General features: G+C 36.3%; 1 protein-coding gene and 1 long non-coding RNA gene across 4 annotated transcripts; both read right to left on the reverse strand.

Annotated features, from left to right (window-relative positions):
• Positions 1-332: 332 nt before the first annotated feature.
• LOC140153066 (leptin receptor overlapping transcript-like 1) lies at positions 333-23,317 on the reverse strand. Of its 2 annotated transcripts, none has more exons than XM_072175681.1 (5): positions 23,231-23,315; positions 7,815-7,891; positions 6,098-6,290; positions 5,267-5,379; positions 333-1,272 (listed from the first exon to the last, which is right to left on the reverse strand). In XM_072175681.1, the coding sequence occupies exons 1-5, from the start codon at positions 23,246-23,248 to the stop codon at positions 1,266-1,268; spliced, it is 408 nt and encodes a 135-aa protein (XP_072031782.1). In that variant the 5' UTR covers positions 23,249-23,315; the 3' UTR covers positions 333-1,265. The 2 variants fall into 2 exon arrangements, with proteins under 2 accessions (XP_072031782.1, XP_072031773.1); XM_072175672.1 differs by lacking the exon at positions 333-1,272 and adding an exon at positions 1,795-1,842 and having other exon boundaries at positions 23,231-23,317.
• Positions 15,215-22,445, reverse strand: LOC140153056 (uncharacterized). 2 transcript variants are annotated; one of them, XR_011859062.1, is made up of 5 exons: positions 22,315-22,445; positions 19,233-19,364; positions 18,366-18,475; positions 17,891-17,989; positions 15,215-16,840 (listed from the first exon to the last, which is right to left on the reverse strand). It is a non-coding gene; the product is annotated as an uncharacterized lncRNA (long non-coding RNA). The 2 variants fall into 2 exon arrangements; XR_011859065.1 differs by lacking the exon at positions 22,315-22,445 and adding an exon at positions 22,027-22,068.
• Positions 23,318-23,556: the final 239 nt, after the last annotated feature.

A 23,556-nucleotide genomic window follows, 5' to 3' on the forward strand; every position in this document is an offset into this window, starting at 1 on the left:
TAAAATTGCAATCTCAGTCAGGTCATTTTGCTACAGGGTCCATGGGAAGATTTTGCAATTTTGCATCCCTTGGTAATTTTGCCTGGCACGCCACTGATCTACTGTTTGAAAAAGACATTAGATTTATAAAATGGACAAATGGGCAAAAATTGTAATTCAAGGACCTAAATTTAACCTTGAAGAATTCAGTTGTTAGGAGTGTATAATTTAGAGTTACTATAGACTGTATCAAGACATTATTTTGGTCACTTCATGATATATCAACCATGCAAACATTTACTGATATCATTCAACCCAGACAAACCATACACAATTATTTTACCTGTTTTGCCTTAGTAACACAACAGAATATTTTGATCTCTACAAAAAAACAACAACATTTCATTGATCAACAAGTGCATTCTGAGTTATGGCCAGACACAATATATGTTATGGACTTTCAGGCAATTGTGTTCTTCAGTTTTATCAACATCTTTGGGCCAAACAGGTGATCCACTGATGCTGTAAAGGATTTTCTTGTAACATAAAGAGCCTCTGTTAACTCAAAACTCATTATGCACGGCAAGGAACCTCTAACTTGAATCATTAACACCTACCGTTTCCCTCACATAATAATTATTATATTAATATCTGTACATGCATTTGATGCAAAATCGTTCATAATATTTGGAACATGCAAATTTATAGAACCTCACACAGTGGGTGATAGGTTTAAAAATAATCCCAGGTGGAAACACGTAAGTCTTCAAATGACCATGCTCAAGCTCCTGTAGGCAAATGTTATATAGTTGCACCTGACTTGAACACAAGTTGAGTTGGGTGAGTCCTGCTGAATTTCACATAATGCTAGTAAATTACATCCGAATCACATAGTACAGTCGAACACTTACAGAGTCACATGCAATGACTCAAGAAAGTGGATAAGTTCAGGATGAGTTTCATACCAGGCTTGGCAGTGAGTCACATCACAAAGTCAATTTACAATTTACAAAGTGAGTCACAATGGGCCACTCAGGTACAATCTCACATTGAGCGAAAGATAGGTCAGAGATACTATTCACTTAATCCACAGCCACCAAAATAAATGTGAAAATGACAGATGCTTTACAAAAAGTATATAGTTAGCCCATGTAAAATCCAAGTTATTTGCACAAAATGTGTCCTTCATGCTCAACGTGCTGGGTACACTAGCCTAGCGTTGAAGTCTTGGCATGGAAAAATACAAGTGTGTATTACACTACTGGATGCTGGAGATGTGGCAGAGACTAGCTCCTACAAATTGGAGATACAAAATTGTTGTGTAATCAGGTTTAAGTAGTTTGCATAGTGAATGCACAATTGACAACATCCGTCTAATCAAAATAAGCAACTAATGATTGGATGAGTTAGTGCCGCACTGAGTTATTAAGTTGCAGTGGATTTGAGCAGCCATGCTAGTTGGCAAACATGATGATGGTTAGTAGTGAGATGATGCTGATGTGAGTTTTACGGAGTTTTCTGTTCATCATTATAGCTATGTTAGCAAACCTATAATGATATTATTTTTATTTACTTTACAATGTTGTTGGCAGCAATTAAGTAGTTATAGAAGTTATCAGTTACTGGTGATGAGATGAAAGTGCTGCTGATCGATGACCTACTTCTGAATCACTCACAGATATACTGTGAAAGCTTCACCTCCAGTCAGTGTTATCGTTTTATTTAATTGCTATACTTTATCCCTTGGTGTATTTTATGATCCATGCTGATATATGTTATATACACCCATGCTCCAATTAATGTACCATTGGTCCCATTAATGTTAGTCAGGTTAGAAAGCCAGTTGAACTTTATCATAACTCCCTGTTATAACAAATTGAGATTTGTTTCTTTATTCTTTACAATATCATAAGCAGTAAAGTATTATTGCAACAGGCCATGCATATAATAGTGCACTGCAGTGCAGGCAAAACATGCGCAAAATAGACACACATTCTTGGCAAATCATAATCAAATAAGAAATATGAAAATAAATAAAAACACTCCCAGAATTTTGACAATTTGTATACAGGTACATCAAGAATAGTATGTTATAGAATACCAGTTCAACTGTGTACAGTGTACAGATCTTTTCAATGTTCTTCAATAGGCAATAAAAAAGGAAACATTGTTCTCATGGCTGTTCTCAAATCACTCAACTCTTTTTAAATTTGTAGCCTGAGCAGTAATACTTGAAAAATAAGTCAAAAGTCACTTATTGCAATCCAACTTGCAGTTCAATAGTGTAATACAATTGATTTTAATCACCAAATTACATTTCAAGTGTTTTTCTTGAACAGATCACTGCAGATGGTATTAAATCAAACTTAAATTATTTTAATGCAGTTGCAACATATTTGTGTATCCCAAACTAAGTCAGAGTACAGTTAGATGATGCTATATCATGCAAGAAAAACTAAAAACCAAAACCCAAATGGCAGAGAGATTCAATGTCACAGGAATACTCAAACAGTGGGAGGAATTCAAGAAAACATAAAAGAGGCACCACACTTTAAAATACACATGCATACATGTATGCAGGCCATGCAGGGAGTTTTAGGGTATATTTAGATCAATAACAGTATAATTTAGGATTTCAATTTGATGCGATAAGTAACTTAGAATAATAACACAATACTATATACTTTACTATTATAATGTCAGAAAAGTTCAGCCTTAAGGGTACTACACCCCCTGATAAATTGTGTGACTAACTTTGCATTTTTCTCAAAAAATAACTACACACTGGTAACAAAAGTTATGTATATTATATAGGCAAGGAATCAAATTACTTTGCTGAAATTTCAGCGATTCAAGACAAGTGGTTCATAAATGTTAAGAGATGAGGTACATTCTAGCGGTACCTCTTTTCTTATCATAAATAATGTACCGCTTGTCTTGAGTCACTGAAATTCCAGTGTAGTAACTGGATTCCTTGCCCTTATAATATACATAACTTTTGTTACCAGTGTGTTATTATTTTTTGAGAAAATGCAAAAATAGTCATAAATTTATCAAGGGGTGTAGTATTACCACCTTATTGAAGACTATGTCCAAATTAGTAGTGATCAAATTATATGAATGGTAAAACAGCCAATTATGATACAATTCAGAAAAAAAAAATTTGTCGTGTTACAAATGTCTTGTGATATTGATGTGATTTTTGATGTTACAATGTTAGCATTTTCTGTTCCACTCATACATGTATACAGTATTGTCAGCTCATCTTCAAAAAGCATATGATAAATGTACCATATGTTTATATCCATCTGATTTTCTTTTAACTTCCACAAACTCATAAAAATAAAAAGTAATGTGCATTTTATAAACTAGTACGCGGAGCAAAATAGTAGCTAAAGAATTGACACTCAACAAGTAAAACATCAACATAAAATTATGTGATATACTTAATAAGTAATTATTTGCCAAAATGTTTTTTAATCTTTACTTGAGCACTACATCTTTTATGGGTTTTTTTTCCTGAATTAATGAATATGTGTTTTAAATACATGTATGACAACAAAATAATTATAAAAGGTAAATGCATATATACAAGTTGCCATGAAATAAATATTTTTTATATGTAACATGATCTGGTCCTTGGAAGCCAAAGAAGGCATTTTTGAAAATTGAGTTACTATAATTATCACCTTATACAAACATTAGGCTATCATATACTGAAAATACCAAAGGTATAGAGCATACCTGGTTCTAAAGTTACGAAATTTTGTGATGTCTATTTCTTATGTATTTTATTGTTTTTTACTCCATATTTTTGCCTCTATCTTAATTTCAAATTTGCTGCTTTTGGCCTCCATGGAGATCATGTCAGACATGATTTATGTACACAATATTGTGATTTGCAGTATTATTTAGATGATGTATATGTACAGTATATAATACAAAGTTGGAAAATGTCTCTAATCAGGGATGCCAATAAAAAAAATTACAAGGTCAACCAGATTTGCTTTAATGCAGTCAAAGGGACATAGGCCCCTTAAACGTAACTCATAATGTCAGAATTACACCCAACTGAAACTAATTTTTGAAATACCATGTTTTCAAAATTTTGGAAACTGATTGTCACAAATAGATAGCATGAATCAAAATTGATTCATGTAAATGTTATCAGTTGCTAAAGCAGTAAATTTGCAAATATCACATGATTTTCAACAAGTTTATTCAAGCACTCTGTGACAAACTGAGATCATTGTTAAATTCTGGTTCTCTTTTGGGCTGTTGGACAATTTTCTTATTTTAATATCTAAGTGAAGTTTGTAACAATATTAATTTCTTTAGGTTATTGGTATACTCTCCATTTTATTCTTTCCATCAAGTCGGTCTAGGAAGAAAATCTTTCATCCAAGCAAAGATGATAATTTTATTCCTTACCGGACTCAAGGGAAGGAATAAAATTGCTATCACTAGAAACAATATGTGACCATTTCTATATGTTTTTTGTTTTGAAACAAGCTGGCTGATGTTGTAAAGATAAAGACTAGTAATGACATAGTAGTGCCTTTCTCTTTACTTTATTATGTTTAAGTTCTTGTTATGTGAACTACACTAAGGCACTGTACAGTACAAATTAGCATATTTGTTGAATATATTAAGAAGAGTCCTTTAATATAGTTACATGACTGAATATCGCCATAAAATACATCATGGGCATTTTCCTTGATGCTACAATTTGTTTGACAGCATTAAAATAATTGGCTTTAATGTTAAATTTACTCCAAACTGAATTTGGTGGGGGATAAAAATATCATCAACCCAATTTTAAGTAATCATGTTTACGAGTTGGTTTAATCAATATAGGATTTGTGACACTATCATGCACCTATCACAGTATCTTTGGAACACTATGCCCATTAAAATGTTAAAAATCTACATATTGGCCAAATTATTCAATTTATTTTTAAATTTTGGTCCTCTTACTTTCATCCTTCCCCTGCTTGCCAACTACTGGTGCCGATAATGCTATGTGTACAAATGTACTTATTTAGCAACAAATTGAATATTTCTGAGGTTTCAATAATTCAGCTGTTGGGATTCAATGGACGGTAAAAGTGGCATGAATTTAGGATGGCTGTTTAGTAAACAGTCATCATTATATCAGCTGCATACTTCAATAGAATGCCTGATTTTAAGTAATTTTAGTACTGAAACAAATTATAACATACATTATTTAATAGATTTATATTCCAACTTAAATCAAACAAGTACATCTTCTTTCTATTTTCCTCACCAGACTTGGAATTCAAAATCATCATTTCTGTTGAAGATCATAAAGAATATCAGGATTGTTATGAAACACCATGTGTTGCCAGCTAAAACTAACACACACGCTCCCCATTGAATCTGAAATGAAGAAAACAAAAGCAATGATTGTAATAAATACAAACACAAAAGTGTAGTACTTGTATTACTAAATCGATCTTATAAGATATATTTAATGTCTCAGAAAACATCTAGTAAGCCATTAAATAAGTAACACTCAGGGCTTCAAGCCACCCTTTGCAAAAAATATAGGAAGAATATAGGAACATTTTGAAAATACAGGACAAATATATAGGACAATGGAAGTCAAATACAGAGGGTTTTAGAGACCAATAAGTATTGTTAAGGGGGGAAAAGTCCAAAAGATAAAGAAGTTAAATTTTTCATGCTGGCACATTCCCTTGCCAAATTTTTCAGCACAAAATCAATTGAAAGAACATTTTAAGACCGATATTCAACATCAAAATTTATTAGTGGTAGGCCTTATTTGTCCAAAACTCCGCCCGCAATTGTTTCAACCATTGGGGGCGGGGCCATTATGTATCCTTAGCACTGGGCGCCACAACCCCTATGCCACTGCCCACGTCTAAGACATTCTCTGGGGGGGTAGGGTGCCAAGTTTTTGAGATTGCTCATTTTATCACCATTGTCGTTTATCGCAATAATTTTTGCTGACGGTAAATGATAAATATTTGCAATACACATGCCTGTAAGGAAGACAAGGTGGTGCACAGACCACTTGAGTGTTTTTCAAAAGCTGTCCAAGTCATAACAAAAACTTGATTCAACCAGTACTTACTGTGCCTGTGTGAACAAGAACAAGCGGTAGTCCATACGCCGATGTTACAATACCAGTTGTTATAAATAAGCAGAGTTCTTGTAACGCACTGCTTGCTGCTCCCAGGCTATCTGAACCAGCAATTCTTTGTGCTATCAGCAAGGGGATTGGTGATAAAACATAAAATACTAACACAAATAGAGGCCACCAAATTCTGTATGAAGAAAAATAATTGGAAAAACATTGAAATATTTTGACCTAATAGTCAAAATAAAATAGATGATCAAATGGAGGCAACCAGAGGCCACCTGATTACATACACTGGGAAACTGAATTCAGTGACTATTTCTAACACACACATATTTATAAAGGGGGGTTCTTGCCCCTACATGTATATTGAAATGAAACATGTATTCCCATCCCAGTTGGGTCTCATAAAGGGTTTATAATCCAGGTCTGTTGCAAATTCTATTCTATCGTATTTTTTTTTTTCTTTATTCAGAAAAATTATGTATTTTAGAATGGAGATTCACCCTCTTCTTACTATGGGGATGGTTGTTAGCACCCCTGTGGATTCTGCTGTGCATTCAAAAGTAAAACACTAAAACAAGCAACGTTGGAAATAGCTTGTATCGCGTGCTATGTACAATTTTATCAATTTGCTATACAATTTTATCAATTTGCTACACAATTTTGGAGTTGTGTAGCATTTTTATGCCATAGACTTACACACTGAAGTATGTGAATGTACTAAGTGAAAAGTAACGAAAGCACAGTTTTTGTATAGCGCAAACACATCAGATGATACCTCACTGCGCTGCCCCCCTAAATCTAAAAATTATTAATTTGTCACCCTCCATATATTGGGAATGTGTAAGCTCGGGGCTGAACTCTGACCCTCTACTTTTGGACCTTACTCCTACCCCTGACTACACTGCAAATTATTTTTCACCCCCGAGATTTAATTTTCACCCCATGTATTTGGATTTTCTGCAAGCTCGGGAGTGAAAAACACGGGAAAACAACCCCCGACTTTCGGGCTTTAATGCTACCCCTGATTACCATTAGTATTACTAAACACAGCCAAAAAAGAAAGTCTCCAGTAGTTCCATCCCCATTTAATCAGATTCGGATGAGTTTATGGCAAAATAATTTATATAATAATTTTCTATACACTTTCCTGCGAAGATTGATACCAAATTTGATATCAAAAGTTTGATCATCATGAGCAAAGGAGCCGTTGCTTGGAAATTCGTGCAATTTTAAAAATGACAAATTACGAATTGACCACGGAAAAATCAATGCATGGTATCAGTTTATTATGTGGCCTGAAGCATGCCCGTACAGGAATCATTGTACACTTGCCTGCGCACAATTGAAAGAGCGGGGTATTTGATTTGCATTTTGACATGCATGGGCAAACCTTTAACCTGCCGGCCTATTCAGGCGACGTAATTCTTGGCACTGATACAATTCCCTATGTCATTTTTAAAATTGCACGAATTTCCAAACAAATGTTTTTATGCTCACGATGATTAAACTTTTGATATCAAATTTGGTATCAATCTTCGAAGGAGAGTGTATAGAAAATTAATATATAAATTATTTTGCCATAAACTCATCAGAATCTGATTAAATGGGGATTAAACTACTGGAGACTTTCTTTTTTGGCTGTGTTTATTAGAGAAACTTATTGTAGTTACTGCATACCAAATGTACATCCAAGCATGGTACTTACTGATGAAATATAGGTAGTGCACAAGCCAATACCACCAGAAGTAACCCTATTGATGCTGAGAATGCTAGACCAACCAAACTGTGAAGCAAAAAAAATCATAGCAAAATACAAATTACATACATGTATAATGTGACCAGCTTCAACAAAAGTTGGAGGCATGTTTTTGAGTGATAGGTCTTTAAAGATGACATTCGCATAAACAAAAATCAAATTTTGGAATTCTTAAGGGATCTAAAATGAGCGTTTATTGCGTTTCGACAGTATTTTTTGTGGCACATGAGAGCACCTCAGACCTATCGAATTGTATTCTGAATCTGAAGCATGTCTTTCTGATATCAAATAATTTTCATTTTTGAAAATCACAATATAATACAAATTTTATGACAAATTATAAAAATTTGATATTTTTGAATTTTGATATATAACAGTCCTCATAAAGTAAATTATATAAATCTAATGATATATTCTTAAAGTGTATGTAGCAGGGAGGAAAAGCCGACGGTCAATTGAAAATTTTGACCTTTCATATTGAAGATATGGATTTTTTTCCCAAAAGACCAAATTTTTTTCGGTGTTTTGGGAAAAAATCCATATCTTCAATACTGAAAGGTCAAAATTTTCAATTGATCGTCGGCTTTTTCAACCCACCTACATACACTTTAAGTATAAATCATCAGATTTATAAAGTTTACTTCAAGTACTGTTAAATATCAAAAATATCAATTTTAATTATTTGCCATAAAATTTGTATTAAATTGCGAATTTCAAAATTCAAAATTATTTGATATCAGAATGACATTCTTCGTATTCAAAATGCAATTCGATATGTCTGATGTGCTCTAATGTCCCAAAATAAATACTGTCCAAACGGTCATACCCCAGCCCTTAATTTCATGGTATTTGACTGTAGGACTAAGTGGACTTTCAAATCCTTGAAAGTACTTATTAAAACAAGGTTTATTTAATCAATAACGTTAATTAACAATTGAACTATGATAATCTCTATTCAATCCTGTGAGGCAGGAAACTAATTAACCCAAAAATATCAAGGTTTCATAATTTACAAAATTATCCATATCTTGAAAAGTATTAACTTTATACATACAAATAATTTTGGTATCATTTCAAAGCTTATTGTCCCATGCTGTCATTTTTATTCAAATCATGAAATGTCAAAAATGCGACTTGTTCCTGGTTTTGTCAGAATGGGTCACATTTATGTGACACAATCTGGTCCTGTCCATGGGGTCTTAAGGCGGGACATTTGAAATTGAAATACAGGCATAAATTTAAGGCAAAAAAGAAAACAATAAAATATATTTTTTAAGAAGATACAAATCACAAAAATTGCAAGTTGCCATGTTTTATCAGTATTTTACTTTTAAATTGCATAAAATATAGTAAAAAGTTCAATATTTTAAATTCTAAGCACTTACCCTGTCCAAGGAAAATGGAAGGCATCCATGTGATTGTCGATTTAAAAAAGAAAAGAAAGAAATAAATGAGAGAAATACAAATTCTGTTTTTTGGGGGTATAGGAGGGTTAAATGTGACTTTCACTTTGACAAACAGGGGGATTATGTGATTTTATTTCTCCTGATAGGGGTGGCAATGTGAAATTCAGAAATTTAATAATTATTCACAAACCAAATATCCTGGAAGGTCTTGTGTAGACAATAACAATGTCAACCATATATTGTACATAATGTTGTGATGATAGGTCTTGTGTAGACAATTTAACAATATCAACCATACATGTTGTGATGATAATTTGTACGCCATATATTTCTTATGACTTGATACTTGATCTTCTTGAAAATGTATCACAATGAGAATTTAAAATGTCATAAACACACAAACTCAAACTCCGTATTTGACTATGACTAAACTCAAGGCTAGCAAGTTGTAGACAGTAATATCATATTCGCTATGTAACAGCATGCATGATTGGTTGGTGGCCCGGATGTGCGATCGTGTGGTTGAGAAATTGAAGGAAAATCATGTTTTTACTGTTGCTTCTAATTTGTTATTTTGATGAAATAACAATCACAAAATGTTCTGGTATGTATGAACGGGGTTCGTTCATAAATTATATTTTCATGACTAAACGATGGCTGTTTAATAAATGGCCATGTCAAAAGTTGGTATGAAAAAAGGTTACATATATGCACTTTGCAAGTTGCAAGAAAAGTCACCAAATCTGATTCAAATGAATACAACTTTTATTCTACACATCCGATTGACATGAAGCAATGAAAATGTACGGTACTGGAATTACATGATTTTTACTCCGAAATCTCAGCTTCACAGAATTTTTTTCCTGTGAAAATGATATAATTTATGATCACATTTTTAACATGTGAGCCTGTGGGGCGGGCTTCATTAAGCTTCTTGTGCACCAAGATCCTGTCTTAACTGTGTAATCCAACAGGAAAATGAAGAAAATTTGGATTTTGACCCTGATCAAAATCCATTCTAACATGAATTTTAGTAAAACTGCATTGGAATACTATTTGATACTATCAAGTAGTGAAAGTCACATTTTATGAAGCATTAGCACATTTTTGTAAAATGGCCCTTCATGCTCAAAAATTAAGCCATAAAATACATACACACATGTTAAGGTCATATCATGCCATTGATAATGCTGGGACACAAAATTTGGGACATTCAGCTCAGGCGAGCATACTTTTCCTCATGACATTGCCAATTGTAGGCCTACATACATGATTTAAGTTAAATGATTCTCTTTTTAATGAAAGCAATTTTTGATGAATTTATTAAATTTCAAAATTTTATGAACATGCCTATAATCAGGCCTTCATTTATGAAAATAGCAGGAGCTCAGTTAGTCACTCTCCTATGTGTACTGAGGAGCTTGACAAGGAGCTCAATTATGTAATATCAATATTAAACCATAGGATTTTCAAGAGGTGAGGAGCTCAATAAATTGAGCTCCTGAAATACTGTTCAGGAGAGCTGTAGGAGCTCCGGCTCAATTGAGCTCCTCAAAAATGAAGGTCTGTATAATTAAAAGATAAAAAGTTTATCCCATTCTGGATCTGGATTGGTTACTCCGTATATAAGCAGGTATCTGCATCTCAACAGAGGTTTTGACCTTTGCATTCCTAAGTGCGGTAAGGGTGTGAGCGAGTCCCGGGAATTCGAGTCCCGCCCGATAATCCTATTCCCTGCCCGGGTACCCGAAATTTAAAAAAAAAAAAAAATTCAAAGTTTTTTTCGGTTTTGTAGTGTCTCTGGACCTAGACCTAAATGCTAGGATCATGGTTGACCTAAAAAAAAAAATTGAATTTTGCACATTGTTTTGTGTTTTTAATATGAAAATTGATACATAGTTTTCATGTCATACTCTATTTTATGATATCAAAATGCATGCATTTTGATATCATTAATGATATCATTAATAGCTGCTGCTGTGAACTTCGTCCCTTTGGCTTTGCGTGATAGCCTACAGAGGCGTTTGCAGAGAAACTAACCAGAACTAAGTAAAGTGGGTCTGGATGGTAGTCTTGAAGGCCTCAGTGAAGTCAGTAATGTCAAGTATGCTGTGAGGGAGGCTGTTCCAGCTTTTTCTACTGTTTTCGTAGCTGGTTGCTTTAACTTGAATTTGTAGGTATGCTAGGTGTCAGGTGAATTCAAATTTGCCATCAAACTGCATCATTTTACATCAAATTAAAGCCCTTGAGTAAAGAAAGCCAAAACTGAAAACATTTTTGTCATAGCACTTTCCGTAGTCAAAGATTGACTTTCATCAAAAAGATTCTGCTAGCAAAATTCCCCAAAACGGCATTTAGGGGTGTTTTTAGATCTTAGTCTCATGAGAATCAACTTTGATTCACACAAATCTGTTTACGAGAATCTTTGCGAGAATCGATTCTCTGATTCACGCCAAAATTCTGACCCTTGTCTGGTTGGTTTGGTCAGATGCCGACAGACATGACGCATGTCAGATCATGCAGATGAGATTGTCAGACTCGACTTCGCGTCACACGTCAGTCACTGTGCATCATCATCATCATTCCACATGTATGTTCTATGGCATATGTTTAATAACAATTTACTTAAAAGGGAAAGGAAGCTCAGAATGCGAATGATTTTGAATTTTTGGGGTCATGTTCTTGCCCGGTGTCCTTGACCTTGTTGCCGTGGAATCATCCATCTGATTCATGTTTATAGGCCAGGCATTTGTTGGTATTTTTTTGTTTTCTAGTTTTTTATTTATTTGTTTGCATGCCTGTGTGTGTCCGGAGGGGGGAGGGGCATTTCAATATGCAATGAATAAAACAGTCGGGAAGCCAGTTGCCGTTTGACCCGTGACCTTACGATTTTGTCACGTGACATACTCGCCAGAAATGGCGGCAAATTCAAGTGAAAGTGACCTCTTCAATAATGCATCGAGTGCTTCAATTACTAGATAATTCTCTGAAATTCAGTGAAATTATTGTGTAAGGGACATTTGAATGATGATATTTCAAGAATTAGATTGAAGGAATTCAATGGCGTTTTTGTAAAAATGCTCGATTTACTATGCCAAAATCTGCCGTTTTCGGCAGTGAGTGACGCAAAAAACACAGGAAAATCCTTGTAATAAGTTGTCGGTTAACACGTCCATCACTAATTTGTTCATCAAAATGTAGTTTTATACAGTACTTAACTTGTGTGTGAAGGAAAATGCGCAAAAACACGCTATACGACCTGTGGCAGATTTAATATCCGACAAAATATATCGCCGTCGTCTGCAGCCGCGTAAACAAAATGGCGGAACGGCGAAGCTTGTTTTTTTCAGTACATTACGGGCGCACAGCACCAAATATAAACGGCCTCTCTGGCCTTGCGTAAAAGTACGTTGAAAACTCGATTTTAGCCCCGACGCGCGTGTATGAGTTGGAGTAGGTTGTATGAATTTCATAAATTTACTTTTTACTAAGATACGACCACGTAGGTTGGTCTATATGCCTACTGGGCTATTCAAGGTAGGCTTAGGGCTAACTGTTTTCATGGCCGCTATAGCCTAATAATACTAATAGGCCTACAACTTTCAAGTAAACGGCACCGGGAGGGGTTAATATTAGTAGGCCTGTATTTTTGATTTGTTCATGTCACTTTGACTATACAAATGTAGGCCTACCCTAAAAGTGAGAATATTAGGTCAACTGTTTATAGGCTATAGGCCTATTACCCCTCATAGTATTTTTGTCTTTGTCAAAAATATATATGAAATAATACTACTAAATTTGCTGTCAGGAAAATATTCTGATCCTTTTAAACTGGTGCTGGATTCACACTTTAGAAGAAATTAATTCACCCCCATCCACTACCCGGTAATATCTAGTCAAAAAAGAAAATGAAGCCACTGCTCTCTCCCGACTTCTTCAAATTTGTAAATGGTTAAGCAGGCTCGTAACCAGGATTTTTTTTTTGGGGGGGGGGGGGGGGGTGATTTTGAAAAAGTTGACCGGGGGAGAATTTTGAAAAGGTGGACTTTTTGTTCAAAATTTTGACCTTTTTGACCAAAAAGGCACAAAGAAACTTATTTTTTGCCTCGCAAATCAACTGTGTGGGTAAATATAGGCCTATGCGACGTTTTTTGGCATTTGCACTTTGGGAGGGTTAGGCTAGGCCTATACGGGCGTGTGGTGCAAATGGACTGTTTGGGTAAAATATAGGCCTATGCGACGCTTTTTTTTGGCATTTGCACTTTGGGAGGGTTAGGCTAGGCTCACGGGCGTGTGGTGCAAATGGACTGTTTGGGTAAAATATAGTCCTATCACGACGTTTTTGGCATTTGCACTTTGGGAGGGTTAGGCTAGCCTCACGGGCGTGTGGTGCAAATGGACTGTTTGGGTAAAATATAGGCCTATGCAACGTTTTGGCATTTGCACTTTGGGAGGGTTAGGCTAGGCCTACGCGCACGTGGTGCAAATGGACTGTTTGGGTAAAATATAGGCCTATGCTACGTTTTTGGCATTTGCACTTTGGGAGGGTTAGGCTAGGCCTACGCACATGTGGTGCAAATGGACTGTTTGGGTAAAATATAGGCCTATGCAACGTTTTTGGCATTTGCAATTTGGGAGGGCTAGGCTAGGCCTGCGGTGCAAATGGACTGTTTGGGTAAAATATTGGCCTATCGCGACGTTTTTGGCATTTGCACTTTGGGAGGGCTAGGCTAAGCCCTCACGGGCCTGTGGTTAAGCTAGGTTCAAGGTCCACCCTTGTTTCTTTGACAGATTTATGAATTATCGTTGGGGGGCACAATAATTTTTGAGGCAACCCAAAAGAGGCAAACAAATTTTGGCAGGTCAAAAGGAGCTCAAACGGGAAGTGCAAGCAATTTTTGGCTCACATTTGGCACCTTTATACTCTAACACCACATTTGACCACAAACAGATTCTGAAAACATAATGATAAAATTGTATGTTTTTTCACCCAATACAAAATTTACCAAGTTTTAAAATATTAGACTAGATGTCTCATCCAATATTTTAAAAAGACCAATAAATTTGTGTATTCGGCGCAAACCAATCCAATTTTATATCAAAATAGGATCATTTACTCATTTCCCCATATCATGTTATTCCTTTACCCTTTGACTTCATTGTAGTCAAATTTGACTTCAGCAGTAAATCTGACTGCTTGCAAATGAAATGTACATTTTAATGAAACACAATGACTACAGTTTAGTAATACAACTTACAAGGCATTTATTTGTAGGGCATTTTTTTTTTATACAATATTGCACTGAGGTCAATTCAGTCCAACAGCTTTAACAGAGTTAATTTACAACATTTTACTTTTTAGGACACTGAAAATTATAGTATTGGGATTAATTCTGTGACAGCCATTTGCAACCTGGTTAGGATTACGTTTGGGGTGCTGATTTTGAAAAAGTGGGCTTTTTTTCAATGGGGGGGGGGGGTGCGATTTTGTGAAAAGTGGACTTTCTTCCCAAAATTTGGACCTTTTTGTAAAAAGTAAAAATCCTTATACTTTTTTTTTGCTTGCTGCGCTCTCAAATTCTGAAATTTTGGGACTTCTGGTATATTTTTCCAAAATTAGGGAAGCACCCCCTCCGTCAATGCGTCTGGGCTTGCCTGGTGGACACAATTGCCTGCACAGATGTCCATCTGTTTATTTTGTAGTACCGGTATAATCATGTAATATAGTTCTGTTAATTAGAACATGCAATGTGTACTGCAATTATAAAATTGTATTTTATAATTGGAAATTGCATTATTATAATTCCAACATTTTATTGTTTAGAAGAGGCAATTTATCAAAATACGAACACACAACTATATTTTTTACACCTTACGCGTGATACACAAAGATATTGTGCGAGGCGATAGCGCAGCATACGATATCTTTAAACCAGGCATGGGACTACGCATTTATAAATAAAGTCTGGAAAAGCGCGTAAAATTGGACAAGAACACCTGAAAATGGGCTGAAAATAAATAAAACTGTGGGAATTTTTACATCAAAAAGACTGGTTCCAGTATTTCCACTGGAAAATCCATGCCTGTAAACTCACAGCGAGACCAATATCTTTGTGTATCGTGTGAAAGGATCCATACAATTTAACATTATTATGCTTTGAGAATCAGATTTTTATAAAAAAAATTAATTTTTGGTCAAAAACATGATTTTTGGTCAAAAATGTGATTTTTTTTGTCACAAATGTGATTTATGATCAAAAATATAATTTTTCTTCAAAAGTGTGATTTTTTGGTCAAAAATATGATTTTTGGTCAAAAATGTGATTTTTTGGTCACAAATGTTATTTTTGATCAAAAATATAATTTTTCTTCAAAAATGTGATTTTTTGGTCAAAAATGTGATTTTTGGTCAAAATTTTAACTTTCTCAATTACATTCTGTAACCGCTTAAAAGTGGGGTCGCTAAATGGTATTTCAATATCTATACGCTACATGTATGGTGATCGTGGACTGCAAGCTGATGCAGAGACCTCCATGTTCAGGTGTAGGGCCTAATTGGTCGCCAATTTCAGTTTGAGGGCAGATATCCAGAATAATTGGTTTTTAAAAATGTGTATTTTTAAAGTATAGGATGGAAGATTCTAAAAGCATAATAATGATTGCAATAGGATAATCATAGGATTTGAACTGTTCATACATGTATGAGACCAAATTGTGACGTACACACAATTGCTGACAGACACACACGACTTGTGATGCCATAAGACCTAATACCAGATCCAGAAACACTAGGGAGTTTTTTTTCACAGAAATCCCATAAAATGTGATTTTATGCTTCCGTCAATTGCAAGCCCGGCTACCAGGGACCCGGGCACTGTAGACACAATACCCGGGACTGTCACCTTGAAATTACCAGAAAGTACATCCCCGGTACCCGGGACTGTACCCGGGATGTACAATCAGTCGTCCCAGTAGCGGGGCCATGAAAATACTTAAATTTTGGATTTGCTGATTAAAAACATTCAAAATTAATACAGCACTTTGAAACCCGGCTGGCATGGGCGGGGACAGTACCGGGGGTTTCACCCACAATTTGTGCCCCGGTACCCAGGAAAATACCCGGGGCATAGCGTGGATTATTACAATTGCCTTTGGTAATCTCCCCCGCTACGTCCCGGGTCCCTGGTAGCCGGGCTTGTAATTGACGGAAGCATTACAGTTTTTGTACAGTGAGATTACAGGCTCTACCTATGACAAAATCTGTAAAATGATGGTGAGGTAACTCCATTTGAAATTAACACTCCCTGTGTGGGAGATTACGGTCATATCTTCCAAAAACTTTCTGTATGAATTCCCATGTGGTAAAACATGTGGCAACCTCTTGGTCTAGCACGTGAAAAACCTGAAAACACACGTCCAATGCCCTCTGCAATCTCTCCTGGATTAGGGCACAACCGGCCCCTTCACCCCCTTCAACAATGGCGACGGTAGATCCTGTGGGTCGAGTATGAGAACAAATGGCAGTCGTCTCTTCCGCGAGAGAGCATCCAAGTATTGTGGTAGGTTTGCCTGTAAAAAATGATAAATATACCCCAGTAAATAAAATGATGCAGTATTTGAGACCCGAAAAGCGGTAGGGGTAGTATCATTACTGGGACTAATCACTAACACTGAGTGGGAGGGAGTAGGCAGGGAGCACAACAAGCACTGTACACAACACAAATAGTTTGCACAGCAAGCCAATTGTTTTTCACTTTATCACTCTTAATCGTGGCTTAAGTTACCATCACTCCCTTGCCCCTTCCCCTCTTTTCCATGCTAGTTTTAAAATTATTATTTTTGCTGCATTTATATCCATGACAATATGGAAAAATTAATATCCATGCTTTGTGAACAGGCCTCAAAAGTGTGTGTCTGTCAAGGATTTAACAATCAACAAGTATGCGGTAATGCCTAGATCGATTCTACAAATGGTCCATTCTGGGTCACAGCCTTTTTTGTGTCGCAGACCATTTGAAAATGGGTCGCGAACAAAAACCTTAGATAGAAAAAACATTCAAGTAAGATTATAAACATAAAACATCAAAAATAAAACAAAAGTGACTGGAAATTCTTGTTTATCAAACTGTCATTTTGCAGGGCAACTGCACCTTCATAGTGTGTAATTCACTGATTTCTCACACTTGTACCAGTAAATAGTCAATGGAACAACTCATACTTGTACCTCTACCCAGTCCTGAATATTTATTCCACAGTATGTTTTGGGTTGCACCACACTGATGTAGAAATAAGGGCCCCTTGTCAAAAAGTTAGGGAAAATCTGCCTGTTATTTTTCAATTAAATTTCATTTCAGTTATAGTAAATCAGGGTTAATAATTTCAGAGAGAATCCTAGAAACCATGAAATTCTTTGCAGGGATTTTCTTCAATAGATGTACGAGAATTCAAAGAGATTCTTGTCAACATTACAGATTCTGGTAAAATTTCAGAATCCAATGGATTCTCACAAGATTAAAATAAATTCTACCTGTGGTAATTTCTGACATTAAAGTACAGAGGAAGTCAATGTGTTATTTTACGTACTGCTCCTTTTAATACACATAATTGAATAAAACTTACTGGCTGAAAATCAATGAAAGATGCCATTCCTTTCTTCACTGTAGCAATATGAAAGGCAGTGCTATCAGAACCACATTTTTACACTTTGTTCATCCACATCTGAAAAAAGAGATGACAAAAAAAATTTAATAATTAACCTTGTTTTTAATAGTGGGAGAAAGAAATTAATTCTCTTTTGGCTGGCAGACAGGAAAAACAGCATGGAGCATGTAGGTAATGATGGTCAGGTCAACCACCTAGTTAACCAGCATCTAGCATTCTGACCAGGCTTAATCATACAATTACTTAGGAAATAAAATTCCATACATATACATGTCTCAAAGCTTATGAAGATTTTAAATCCAATGTGGAAACAAACAAAAAAGTGAATGTGCACCGCAAAATGAACGAACGTGACAGCTTTGAGACATATTGAAATATCTGGAAACACCTTACTTAGTTTGGTGTTACTTTTTTTTGCATATTATTTTCTTACCTGTTTCCATATTTCTTGATTAGAATGTGCACCATTTTGCTGTAGTGAGCTGCATGCAATGATCCTCCTTCTTTAAGTTCATCCACAATAGCCAGAATGCCAGATATGTCCTAAGTTTAATTTAAAAAAAAAAGTAGACTGTAAGGTGAAGCGGAGGAATGGTACGGAAAATAATTGTGCATTGAAGTTTTTGTTTTTTTCAATGACAACCAATTGTATCACAAAATGCTTATAAATTTCAAATATCCTGCACTTCGAAACCGGCACATGCAAAAACAATTCAATGGATCTACATGTAGCCTGCCTTTGATTGCAATTGTGGATAGGTATTGATTGATATGAATGAATTTGGATGCCTCATACTAGTTAGCAGTCATCTACATGACAGCATGTTATCCTCTTTACACAAGTTTACAGCAGCTCTTTACCACATGTGGTGTGCTCATAGCAACCAACTAGCTAGACTGCACAGTGCACATGTAGACATTGGAGTTCGGTAGTTGTTAAAATTCTACAGCCCATGACGCTGATTTATACTGGACGAGATTGGATGACTCACAAATATTCAAGGAAACAAAATGAAAAATGATAACAGACATGTATCTACCACCCCCCCCACGGTGGGGGTGGGCTTGGGTCCAAAATTTGTTGTAAACTTCCACTTTTCACAAAATTGCCTCACCCTGGAAAATGTCCACTTTCCTGCAATTCAGCACCCTAAGATAATCCTACACCTCTGTGGCTTATCATCATAGGGGCATACTGGAAGGGGGAAATCTCACAGGAATATTGCCAAAAATGGCTTGTGTACCCCCAATCATGGTTGGTGCCCTCCATAGGATCACTACACCACTGCTGCATACTTACAAACTGTGTGTCAGGCATTTCCACATCTATTATCCTGTCCTTTGCTTCACTCACTGTTGTCTTCTTTGCTTGTGTATCATCAGGTTCCATGATCGAGCGACTCAAGTCAGTATATCAGACAATACCTTCTCCCTGAAATGTCAAGGCAATAATGTGTGTCAATGTCACTTACTTCTATTGTCTTCAGAAATTAGAGCCAATGTAGAGAAGGAAAAAAAGGCCTACTGAATTTTAGCACAAGTTCAGGAGCACTATCTTTTAGAAACGCTGGGGATCAGGGAATAGGCTATGACGGTATCAACCCCTCCCTCCCCTTTTTTTTGTTGCTCTTTTTAATTTTATGGTGAAATATCATCATCCAGTCCACTTCCAGAAATGTTATTTAAAAAAAAATTTCCCCTGGAAAAATCCGGATTAAGAAAAAAACCGAAATCTGGCAAAAACCGGAAAACTTGCAACACTGAAACAAGCTTTGGAGCTTGACAACAAAAAGCGTCTGATAAGGTGCCACACATGAGAATGCTTTTAAGGGGGTACTACACCCCTGGCCAATTTTGTGCTTATTTTTGCATTTTCTCAAAAATTATAGCACATTGGTGACAAGTCAAGATATGCATATTATAGGGGCAAGGACTACAACTACTGTACTGAAAATTCAGTAACTCAAAGCAGGTAATTAATGATTATTGATCAAATATTGGTTTTCCATCATTTTTGAGTGTAACTCCACAACGGTTGTCTATGCTGACATAAAATTTCCAGTGCAGTAGTTGCAGTCCTTGCCCCTATAATATATCTTACTTGTCCCCAATGCACTATAATTTTTGAGAAAAACAAAAATATTGAGTTGTTTCTCACGCAAAGAAAATGCATAGCGTGTTGTGATCGACGGAGAGTGCTCAAAATGGGTTGAAGGGGAATCTAGTGTGCCACAAGGCACGGTCACTGGACCATTAGATTTGATAATCAAATTCTAAAAGTATAATAAACCGGATATAATAACTAATCATATTTTATATGGTAAGCTTACGGTACATTTACTGCTGTGCATGTGCGAATGCAATGTCAAATGAGAGCGAGAAATACATCAAAAATGTCTTGGCAAAGTAAATAATTCTTGATCATCATGAGAGAATGTGCAAACTTTCTTCTGCGTACCATTGCATCACCGTACTTTTCGTGGAACAACACGATCGCTCAACTAAGGACGGTGATTGGTCAAGATATTTTGCCTATAGCATGCACGCTAGCATCTATTTCAATTCTTTTTGATTACATTTTGTAGGCCTGCAAATAAGGCCGAATTGGTCAAGCTGGGAGATTCATTGCAGAGTGTCATTGCACACTCTGCTTGTTGATCGAAAGACAGCCTAGGCTAATAGAAATTGGCACCACTTTCGTGGCGGGTTGTTGCCTTTAATTCTGTGGTTGTGGACCAAATAATAATAAAGTATCCATAAAACATGTATATGTCCGCCACTTCGACAGGGTGATCCTTTGTTGGATTATTTGATCCTATGACATCTCATAATTTATTCAGTCTGAAAACATAGTCATAGAGCGCTGTATGGGCTGGCAAACTATGTAGGCCTAAGCTTAAGCTTATCGTGTGTGTACACGTTGACGCAAATTCAAGAAAGTAGAAAACTTGGAAGTATGACTATATATCTGCTTAAATTACCTCTGTATTTTGCAAACTAAAACAAGAATACTTTAATAAATACGAATATGAGAGTAGGCCTATGACTGTGAATTAATTTGGATGCCAAGTGACAAACCATATTGTAGTCATCGGTGCTTGCAAAATTTATGAATGAATGCTGTACAATCAATGATTTATACTCGTCACATGTGTATCGCCATGGTCGGATCCCGTAGGCCTAATTACATTCTTGTCGTGGGTCGACCTGGCTAAAAATCCTGGGCGTTTGTGGGCCGAATGTAGCATTGCCATTGTGGCAACCAAAATTTTACGGTCTACCTGGGAGAAACCGATTTACGATAACTTAGATGGTCTATCGTGTGTGATACGATATTTTGGGTCCACCTGGGATATTTTTCTCCCAGCTTGACCCAAAACGTGCAAATAAGCAACATTCAATTCCATCCAGGGCTGTCAACTTTTGGAATTGCTTGGCGTGAGACAGAGGCGATGCGGGATTTGCCGGCGCCGATGTTCATTTTGTACCATGATTATTTGAGCCACGGGCTCGAGAATGTGAAAAGGGGGGGTAGGAGTAAGAAATTATTCATGACGATGCGTGAGAGTTTACTAATTTTGCGTGAGATTTACTACCTAGGCGTGAGATTAATACCTTGGCGTGAGACCATGAGACCGTGAGAAAGTGACCCAATGCGTGAGACTCACGGCCAATGCGTGAGAGTTGACAGCCCTGATTCCATCCATTATTCATATTTATGCTTGCAAGTCATGCACATTGTGCAACTTGCAAGTCACTGAAAACGAATAATTCATCGACGTTCATCGCAAATTTATATTCACGATCGAGGATAATTTATAAAAGCACAAGCTGAATTCAGTATTCCATACAAACTGGATGCATTTCATGTTTTTATACGCACATTAAAATTTGTTTGTGCGGCGCAGTGGTGCAAAATTCGTCACCCCTAGTCATTGCTAGTCATTTCACGGTAGCCACAGACAAGCCTCAGTAACAGCCAATTATTTCATTTTTCGCGAGGCGTCCGGCGAATTTGTTTTAACAATTCGTAAATTAAGACATGTTTCAATCAAAATTTCTATAAATCATAGTACTGACACAAGCTAAACGACCTGTGGCAGATTAGGAAAAAGTTTCATCATGTTCATGTTTTTATCGCAAAGTATAATTTGCGTCTCATGCAGTGGTGCAAAATTCGTCACCCTAGTCATTTCACAGATAAGCCTCAGTAACAGCCAATTATTTCATTTTTCGCGAGGCGTCCGCGAAATTTTTTAAGAATTAAGTAAATTAAGACATGTTTCAATCAAAATTTCAATAAATCATAGTACTGACACACGCTATACGACCTGTGGCAGATTAGGAAAAAGGTAAATAAAAGAGACAAATCAAAAACTCACCTGCGATGCGGGCCACTAATCAGTGCTCGAGGGATGCGGTTACTGCCTTAGAAATGAACTATAATTATTCATAAGCTGTATCCTTATATGGCGATCCGATTCTGAAAGTTCCGCGTCGATTGGTTATTTTTGACCTCAACTATAATAGTAAAACTACCGCCCTCTATTTAAGGCGCCAAAACAGCCTCGACTCTGAACAAAGGGGCGAAGTTCGGCAAGGGGCTACGTCCATGTTTAAGATTTGGTCGAAATCGTGAACTGGCTTCCCGACTGAAAAGGTGTATGGCGGGCACTTTCACAGACACAGTAAGAGCCATTCGGTGACAGCCAAATATAAAAAATATTGGGTCATTCACTGGGTGAGAGCATGATTTTTTAGCATTCGGAATAACAGGGAATTTTTGATTTCCACGACAGATGGTTCTGCGACGGTGAAACACCAAACATTGTCATCGTCGCCACAATGCCGACGGACATGACGGATGTCATATCATGCAGATGAGATTGTCGACTCGACTTCGTCTTCGGTCTTGACTTTGTCCTTTGCATCACTGCGCATCATCATGATGTACTGGTCATGCTTGTTGTAGAATTTGTAAAACGCATTGGATTGCAAAGTCGACTACGACAACATTTGGTGTTTAACCGTCGCAGAAATCGAAAACTCCCTAAATGTACAATTTGTCACAACAAAGTAAAATGCATGATGATTATTGAATGACGTTTGTCAAACACCAAAACTGAATTGAAGTCCCTGACCGACGATGTTAACCTTCAAAATAAACTTCAAGTGAGGCATAAGGGAATAAACTGAAGTTAAGTTGACATCGGCCAATTCCCCTTTATTGAAATATTTAACTAAAATCAATTCAGATTTTACCTATTGCATGAAATTCGTTATTTTTAGATATTACTCACTTGTGATTCCGGCCATCTTTTCCAAATTTTTGTCAACATGAAAATCCCGGAAATGAACTTTGACCTATGAATATGTTTCCACCAATTTAATCTCATACCCACTCAAAGCTAATTATAGCCACAATGGAGTTATTAGTGAATCCTCTTACCATACTGTCTGTCTGTTACCTATACCCTTTAAAACTTTATATCTGAGTTTAATTAAAAACCAAAGGCCGTGAACTTCGTTTTTGATTATATAGTGGTGCACAAAAGAAAATGTACCATATTTTCATTCATATTACGGTTAAACAAGGAAAAAGCTTTGTGATGTGCGTCAGTTTC

Source organism: Amphiura filiformis, chromosome 1, assembly GCF_039555335.1.
Source record: "Amphiura filiformis chromosome 1, Afil_fr2py, whole genome shotgun sequence".
NCBI lineage: Eukaryota > Metazoa > Echinodermata > Ophiuroidea > Amphilepidida > Amphiuridae > Amphiura > Amphiura filiformis.